Below are 9624 nucleotides of genomic sequence, written 5' to 3'. Positions count from 1 at the left end.
TGATAAGGCTGAGGAAAGAAGGTAGAGAACTCACAAAAAAGAAACGATCAAGAGGTATGTGAGGAGCTCAACACGAGATTTAAGGAAGTATTTACAGTAGAGACAGGAAGGACTCTGGGGGGACAGACCAGATGGGGACACCAGCAAGGAATACACCAACAAGTGTTGGACGACATACATACAGATGAGGAGGAGGTGAAGAAACTGCTAAGGGACATCGATACCTCAAAGGCAATGGGACCGGACAACATCTCCCCGTGGGTCCTTAGAGAGGGAGCAGATATGTTGTGCGTGCCACTTACCACAATCTTCAACACATCCCTGGAAACTGGGCAACTACCTGAGGTATGGAAGACGGCAAATGTAGTTCCCATTTTCAAAAAAGGAGACAGAAAAGAGGCACTAAACTATAGACCTGTGTCATTGACGTGTATAGTATGCAAAATTATGGAGAAGATTATCAGGAGGAGAGTGGTGGAGCACCTGGAACGGAACAGGAGTATAAATGCCAACCAGCACGGATTCACGGAAGGCAAATCCTGTGTCACAAACCTTCTGGAGTTTTATGATAAAATAACAGAAGTAAGACAAGAGAGAGAGGGGTGGGTTGATTGCATCTTCTTGGACTGCAAGAAGGCCTTTGACACAGTTCCTCACAAGAGATTAGTGCAGAAGCTAGAGCATCAGGTGCATATAACAGGAAGGGCACTGCAATGGATCAGAGAATACCTGACAGGGAGGCAACAACGAGTCATGGTACGTAATGATGTATCACAGTGGGCACCTGTGACGAGCGGGGTCCCACAGGGGTCGGTCCTAGGACCAGTGCTATTTTTGGTATATGTGAACGACATGACGGAAGGGTTAGACTCAGAAGTATCCCTGTTTGCAGATGATGTGAAGTTAATGAGGAGAATTAAATCTGATGAGGACCAGGCAGGACTTCAAAGAGACCTGGACAGACTGGACACCTGGTCCAGCAAATGGCTTCTCGAATTTAATCCTGCCAAATGCAAAGTCATGAAGATAGGGGAAGGGCACAGAAGACCACAGACAGAGTATAGGCTAGGTGGCCAAAGACTGCAAACCTCACTCAAGGAGAAAGATCTTGGGGTGAGTATAACACCGAGCATGTCTCCGGAAGCACACATCAATCAGATAACTGCTGCAGCATATGGGCGCCTGGCAAACCTGAGAACAGCATTCCGATACCTTAGTAAGGAATCATTCAAGACACTGTACACCGTGTATGTCAGGCCCATACTGGAGTATGCAGCACCCGTTTGGAACCCGCACTTGATAAAGCACGTCAAGAAACTAGAGAAAGTACAAAGGTTTGCGACAAGGTTAGTTCCAGAGCTAAGGGGAATGTCCTATGAAGAAAGATTAAGGGAAATCGGCCTGACGACACTGGAGGACAGGAGGGTCAGGGGAGACATGATAACGACATATAAAATACTGCGTGGAATAGACAAGGTGGACAAGAACAGGATGTTCCAGGGAGGGGACACAGAAACAAGAGGCCACAATTGGAAGTTGAAGACACAAATGAGTCAGAGAGATAGTAGGAAGTATTTCTTCAGTCATAGAGTTGTAAGGCAGTGGAATAGCCTAGAAAATGACGTAGTGGAGGCAGGAACCATCCACAGTTTTAAGACGAGGTTTGATAAAGCTCATGGAGCGGGGAGAGAGAGGGCCTAGTAGCAACCGGTGAAGAGGCGGGGCCAGGAGCTAGGACTCGACCCCTGCAACCACAAATAGGCGAGTACACACACACACACACACACAAAATTATCCAGTTTTTTGGGTAATAAAACATAACCAGGAATGATTGGTCATGATTTACAGCATCCCAATAATTAAATTAGATCCATTAAAAACCCATAACAAAAATACCAAGGATATTAGGGGTCTTACCCCTCCTCAAGAAAATTGGCAAAAATAAACTAAACATAAGGTCAGTCTTGCTTTTCCCATCATACACCATGTGGGACGGAATTATTTTTTTTTATACTTACAGCACAGACCCATGTTTTCATATCTAGGTCAAAATTCACTACTCACAGTTTATCTGAGGGAGCTGCACTCAAAACATAGATCTATGCTAGGGACTCTGGAATCTATAATGTAGACCGACATGACAGCCACTCAAAGAGTTAAACAGCAGCCATTTCTTTTTTCCTAAATACTGGCCCTCTCCTACCCTACTCGTCCACTGAACTGCTCTCTGGCAAGCAAACACATACATCTCTGTATATTTCTTTATGTTAACTGCAACACAAAAATACCTACAACACTAAAATAGCTTTTATGGTACAGGTGCATTAAAACACAACAAGATTACCTGACCAATATTTATTCACCATAGTAATAGAGCAGTGAATATGTAAACCAAAATGCTGCCTTCGTCAACAGACAGACAGGAGACATGCATAACTCAAGCGATCAGCAACCATCACCCTACTAATATCAGGCTTCAATAAAGCACAATTCCTTGTTTTTAATACACTGTATATGAAATTTGCTTTATTGAAGAATAATCCAATGTACAATAACACTACTGACCACTATTATATGGTTATAAGAGGAACAGTGATGGTTACATAGTTCTTACTGTGTGTATCATATGCCTCTTCACATACAGCAGTTTAGAAACTAAATTGATGAAATCCATTTACCCATTCCTTTAAAATTAATTTAAGTTTTTTATAGCATACCAGTTAATATATTGAGGATCTCAGGCCTGATAGTGCCAATCCCTGCTCACTTTTAAGGTGGAGTGACTCAGGTTCTTATACCTCACACCTTAAAATTGCTGCCATGACTGTCCGATGAGTACTGGCAAGAAAATAATATCTACCATATATCAGCAATAGCATTACAACTTAATATTTTACATTAAAGCATTAACCAAATGTATATTTTTTGGCAATATCTACAAACCAATTTTTACATTCTACATAAAATGTACAAAGTTGAAGTGGATTTGTGTATATCTTTGGTTTATACGAAAATATAGAGAAACAAGACTTAGGCACCCTCCATTATACTTAATAATAAAGCTTCTCATTTGACTTGATTTTAACCCTAAATACCTAGTGCAAATAGCAACAAAATAAGTAACAAAGCTATCAAAGTGTACAGAAACAATGCACTTAGAGATTGCACAAAGCATACATAAACCAGTATTTTCATTACACAATAATTACATCTTTGACTCCGTATCTATACATCACAAGGAGAAACACAGACTTACTACCTACTCTGCAACATGACCTACAGGTATGTAAAACATAACAAGGGAGACTTGGCCATCCTCAACTGCAACAAAATATATTTTTTCACAGGAATTTCTACAACACAAGGATCCTAAGCTCACATCTACAAGGTAAAAGGTCTAGTACTAGTAAAAGATGAACAGCTGGCACTGCTGTGGCAAACAGCGACATACGGAATCATTAAAAAAATTCTCAGGAAAAGTGACTGTCATTAAGACTGGCTGACCACAGTATAAGAACACTTATGTCTTCACTTGAATATTGAGCTTGATCATCAAGACCTTTTAAGCTGACTACTAAATTTGCGCAGTCTTTCAATCCACCCGTAATTGCACTGGAAGTGTTTGGTTAGAGCTGCGACAGCAGTCATTCCATTCTTGAGGCAGATTCAAACTAAGTAACCATGAAGAACTCAAAAATATTATGGGCTGTCTATTGTGTTCCTCAAGATACATGGAAAAAATCCTAGCAAAGTGAAAAGATTAAGTTTATAAAAAAAAGCTAAAAAAATAACAGGGGAACACTTAAGGCAATCCATGGATCATGCAGGAGAGGATGAGGAAGAAATACTTAGTTAGAGGGACAGTTAGTAAGTTCCTTATAGTATAACAAAGTATACTCGGCCTTACTTTGAGCGTCACCCCAGAGGGACTGGCTAATTTAAATAAAGCTTAATTGAAAATGAAATATGAGCAAAGAAAATTCCCAAAAGCATAAGAATAAAAACCCTGTCCCAAGTTACTCTACTACATAGTATTTTCATGTTAAACAAATATTTAAATTAAAAAAAAAAATAATTTTTATGTTCTTCAACAATCCAAGAATAACAAATTGAATAATCTCAAATGTTCTAATTTAAAAAAAAAAAATTCAAATTACTAGAATTGGCCAAACAACTGCTTGAAGAACAAAAGTGCTTCAAAATTGTGCTGGTGTACTTTTCAAAAATTATTTTTGTAAATTCTTGGATAATTTTAGATGTTTATAAACTAATATATGAAAGCTTTCAAGTTCAAAGAAGTGCATGAGGGTGCAGGAGTAGCCAGTCTCTCAACAAAACCCGTCAGAGCCAACAGCCGCTGACGCTGCTAACATAACCAGGACACTGAGGGTGGTGGTGTGCAAGTGCTGCTGTCCACTCTACCAACTGTCATCATTCCGAATGTGAATCACACAAAGTTTAGTTTCTCTCTCAATGAATTAGAACACTAGACACTTCCTCTATGGTTACACATAACAATGAGGCACTAAAAACAAACTAGTAACAAAGTTCGTAATATTTATCTGAATACTGATGACAATAGTAGAGTGTACAGTATTTGGAGAATGAATTATTAGTTAAAACAAACATCATGATCTACCATAAACTATATTACCTGGACAGTTATACAATATGAATACCAGAACGTTAGTTAAAATCTGTATTTTTCAGCACAGTGATTTAAATAAAGTAAAACAGTTCATCTGTTAAACAGTACAATATTACATGTATGGCTATTATAGCCATTTATTTTTATGTAGTGAGATAATATATCAATGTGAAGTTGTAAATTTAACTGTCAGTGCCAAAATAGTTTTTTAAATTAGTGCCTACCAACCAACCCTGAAGAGGAAAGATGTTAAGTGCAATAAGGAAACTTCGAGACTGCAGTAACTTGATGCTTTATATTATCATACTTGCTCCAAACTCTGTCTTCCAGTCAAAATAACAAGACACCATATTGCCCATATTCCAGTGCTATTGTCTGCCAACCTTCAACTTGGAAGAAAAGTTACAACTTACTCTCATAGTGGTTTTTGATGAGAAGATCAAGATAGTTGATAGCATGAGCAGGGATGAGAGAGAACAGTTGGCATGACATGTGAAAAGAAATGATTTCCACTGGATTATTTTGAAGATATCAACCATCATTTGATGATGAACTTTTAAAAGTAACAAAATTTTGTCAACGAGAAAAATGACAGGAAGGATTATGTGCATAAGGTGGATAATACTACTAAAAATCATGTACAAGTTCCTTGAAAGTGCTTTGTTGCAGGTTTATGAGTAGCATATAAAAGGTCTTAAGCTATAGATACTGGCATTGCTCTCAAATGTCCTTTTGTCATTTGCTACTTCCTCGAAATATATTTTAGCTTTGAGCTCAGTGACTGACCTTTTATATTGGAATGGATAATGGGGGGTATGAAATGCAACATTGCATATCCTCTCAGGCATGTTTTGTTTTGAAATAACATTTTTTTCTTTTATCACTGGGAATATCTCAATCACTTTACACTAAAGCTATTCATCAATAAATTTCAAGTACCACAGCACCCAGAATAGTAAGGACCTGATCTGTTATCTCCTGCATATCTTCAGATGCAGTTATCTCTTATCCCTTGCTTCAAAGCTAATGTTCTCATTGTTCATGAATGATGACAGAAGCCCTAGGTACGAGTCCCTTTCGATCGTTGTGGCAGCATAGGAGGTAACGATCATCAACCTCCACCACAACTGTAAGAATATCTCCACGGTTGAAGCTGAGATGACCATTATCAGTGGCTAGGCGGTGATGGAGTGTCTGTACCAGTCTGAAATATCCAGAGTTGGTGATATTAATAACTATAAGTTACAATAAAAAATTAAATCTTATTGCAGTAGTTGTACAGCATACAACTTTATAAATTCATGATAATTTCTTTGTGTGTGCTTAGTATCAAATAAATTGGATTATTAATAAATATTACCATAATTACAAAAAAATATACATATACTGTTTACTACGATTATCAAGCCCTTGTGTGAAAATGTGTTTAGATTAGACTTTTGCATAACCTCAGAAATCTCAGACAGTATGTGTAAGCTAAATATATCTAATACAGAATCAATGTTATATACTGTTCACCAAAACAAAGAACAATAACTATTATATTTTCCTCAAAGTGACTTCAAAGATTTGTCTTGAGGGCAAAAGGCATGTGATATCAAAGCACAAACAAGGACTACCTTAGACTATGGCACGACAGATGCTGTTGCCACACAAGAAACTGGTGTTTGGCTTATATTAATCAAGAGAAGATGAGAAAAGCAAAATCAACCATCTTTTGCAAACATGGAAACTACAAAGCATGCAGATGCTCATCACATTCAATGCTCATCTTTTTATGCTCAGATAGGGTTGAAACTTTCATTTGGTAGTCTCTGCTCTAAAAAAGAATGGACACTGTTGGCAAAGTATTTCAATCAGTGAACCAATTTAAATGAGCTATTGAAAGAAACTAGGTCATCCCAACACCAAAAAGTTAACTAACATGCCAGATGTGCTGGGCTACAGTAGAGAGAGAAGTGACACACCAACATATGGTGCTAAAGATGAATTTAGTTTCCAATTACTAATGAACTTAGTGCCGTATCATACGAGTCAAGTGCAATACATTACCTTTGTAACCAAGAATTGTTTTCTTGATATTATGTAAGGAACGGTGATATGGTGCTTTCTTCTTTGTGCTTTGAGATAGTGCTGTATTAGCTGCATTACTGTGATTCAGTTCATGAGAATTCCTATTATAAAATAGGTCTGATTGTGGACAAGATAGAAAATGCCTTCTGACTGAAAAAATATTCAAGAATTGCTGAGGACACAACTCTTATTTTGTAATATCTTACTATAAATCTGTATTTCACCTTCTCAGGAAATAAAGTATTAAATTACAAAATAAAAAATTCCACAACCATACCTATTTTATTGGTTGTACTACTACCTACTTGGGCGTATCTCCAGGTGCAACACGTCTCCCGTGGCTAGCCGACCGTGGTTGTCCACCATACCTACGCTGCCCATCATACCTGCCACTAGTACTGTTGCTTTTGTCTCCAGTATTAGGCACTCGGCCAGGCACGGAGGAGGCACGAACGACGTTACTGTTGACTGAGTTAGGACGTGGTGTTAATCGTGAACGAACTGAAGGGAGTCTTGCAGCTGTGTTGGCATGATCATCACTTGGAGAATTCAGAGTGGTTGCCATATCTTTCAAAGATCGTCTGGGAGCAGGTTTGGGCAATTCTTTAGGAGAGGCAGGAAAATGTTTTGGTGCCTGTTTCATTTGAGGAGAAGTTTTTTCTTTAGACGGTTCAAAAGGTTTGAAAGGACGCTGTGGTGAGGTCATGCTAACAGGCCGTGGTATCCTAGATCTGTTGGCACTACTAGGACTCACAGCTTTTTCAGGCTGAGGCTGTTGTGTCTTTGTAGCCTTTTTCTCAGGCCCAGCCATTTGCTCCCATTTCAATTGAAGTCGACGGAACCTAATACCCTCGGACTCATCATCTCTTTCCTTTTCTACACAGGCTCGTGAACCCTTCTCATTTTCAGTATCTTTTTCAGATGCAGACCTCTCGCTAACATCACCATCCCTACTAGACACATCACTAACATGGAGATCAGTTTGCAAATCATCATCAGTACACTCGCTAGCTCGAGAATGAAGCGGTCGATTATTCTTAGGGTTGTCGAGGGAGTCTGTATAATCTTCACTGGATGTATTTCCTGCAACTTCTTCCAGCATCAATTTATCTATGGCTGTTAGTAGTCTGGAACCGAGCTGGACACCACTCCAGCGTTTTTTAAGTGTTGGATTCGTTTCTTCATTGGCAACATGTTCATAGCACGACCTAGGTCTTGGGCTTCGGCTTCGTTCTCGAGACAGATCTGATGTGGAGTGTAAGAGCTCATTATCCTCCAGCTCTGGAGAAGTGAGTACTCTCATTAGAGCTTTGACACGATCTTGTTGTGCAGCATTTTTGAACTCTTTTGTTTCTTTTGAGTGTAAATGATCTAAAACTGAGGGAGGTCGTTCACCAGGGCTCTCTTTTGAACTTGTGTGCAAGAGGAGTCGCTCTTCCATCTTTTGAAGGCTTGCATGGAGGGCTTTGTATTCATGAAGTAGATCAAGATTAAATGGGAGAAGAGCAAGAGGTCTGAGAGAAAGGAGAAAGTCATCATAGAGACTTTTTGTGGCAGTGTTGGAGAGGTAGAGAAAGGCTTCAGGATGATAATGCTTCTGGATTACACTCTCTCTTGTACGAAGATAACTCAGCCAAGAGTCCAAAGATCGAATGCTGAAAAAAAAAAAAAAAAAATTAAAAACTGATTTCAAAAGAATATGAATTACTTGAGTAATTAATATTAATATTTTATGAAAGACAGGCAGAAAGCTATCACAGTAAATCAAAGAAGAATGGCAGGTCAAGCCTTAATTGGAATCAAGTTTAGCTTGATAATAGCTTAATCAAGTTGAACTGAATCTCCCATGGAATGAAATGTTTTAGTAAAAGCTTGTTCCATGTATCAGATTCACTAATATCAATGCTTTAATGTGTACATGAATGGGTTGCATTCCTGGAAAACCAGACAAGATGAATCTTCATAAAGTGAAACATTTTCCCACTGATTCTTACTTTATTATTTTTAACACACTGGCTATCTCCCACCAAGGTAGAGTGGCCCATAAATGAAACATATTCACCATCATTCACACTATCACTGTCTGGCCAGAGACATGCAGATACAATAGTTTAGATGTCCCTCTAAACAGCAAATATCCCAACCCCCTCCTTTAGAGTGCAGGCACTGTACTTCCCACCTCCAAGACTCAAGTCTGGCTAACCAGTTTCCCTGAATCCTTCACAAATCATTACCTTACTCACACTCCAACAGCTCATCATCCCAAAAACTATTTGTCCCCAGCCCACTTCTAACACACTCGCACATGTCTGCTGTATGTCCAAGCCCCTTGCACACAAAGCTTCCTTTACCCCCTCCCTCCATATAGCCTATTTAAAAAAAAAAAAAAAAAAAAAAATCTATTGACAATTTTTATTTTGAACATCAAATTATGTACTAAAAATTTACATGTGTTCATTTTCTTAAATGCTGTTTTTACAGAGTTATTTTTTATTATTATTTATTATCACACTGGCCGATTCCCACCAAGGCAGGGTGGCCCGAAAAAGAAAAACTTTCACCATCATTCACTCCATCACTGTCTTGCCAGAAGGGTGCTTTACACTACAGTTTTTAAACTGCAACATTAACACCCCTCCTTCAGAGTGCAGGCACTGTACTTCCCATCTCCAGGACTCAAGTCCGGCCTGCCGGTTTCCCTGAACCTCTTCATAAATGTTACTTTGCTCACACTCCAACAGCACGTCAAGTATTAAAAACCATTTGTCTCCATTCACTCCTACCAAACACGCTCACGCATGCCTGCTGGAAGTCCAAGCCCCTCGCACACAAAACCTCCTTTACCCCCTCCCTCCAACCTTTCCTAGGCCGACCCCTACCCCGCCTTCCTTCCACTACAGACT

General features: G+C 39.0%; 1 protein-coding gene across 1 annotated transcript in view; it reads right to left on the bottom strand.

The window, feature by feature from the left end:
- Positions 1-2339: 2339 nt before the first annotated feature.
- Positions 2340-9624, bottom strand: part of LOC128686818 (uncharacterized) — a 58403-nt gene continuing 51118 nt past the window's right edge. Inside the window, exons 8-9 of the mRNA XM_070082104.1 lie at positions 7027-8376; positions 2340-5852 (exon numbers count right to left, since the gene is read on the bottom strand). Coding sequence (XP_069938205.1) covers positions 5681-5852; positions 7027-8376 — 1522 coding nt within the window. The 3' untranslated portion in view covers positions 2340-5680. The remainder of the gene's footprint in view (positions 5853-7026; positions 8377-9624) is intronic.

This window comes from Cherax quadricarinatus, chromosome 7 (genome assembly GCF_038502225.1).
Source record: "Cherax quadricarinatus isolate ZL_2023a chromosome 7, ASM3850222v1, whole genome shotgun sequence".
NCBI classification, from domain to species: Eukaryota; Metazoa; Arthropoda; class Malacostraca; order Decapoda; family Parastacidae; genus Cherax; species Cherax quadricarinatus.
This window is presented reverse-complemented; position numbering and strand designations above follow the sequence as displayed.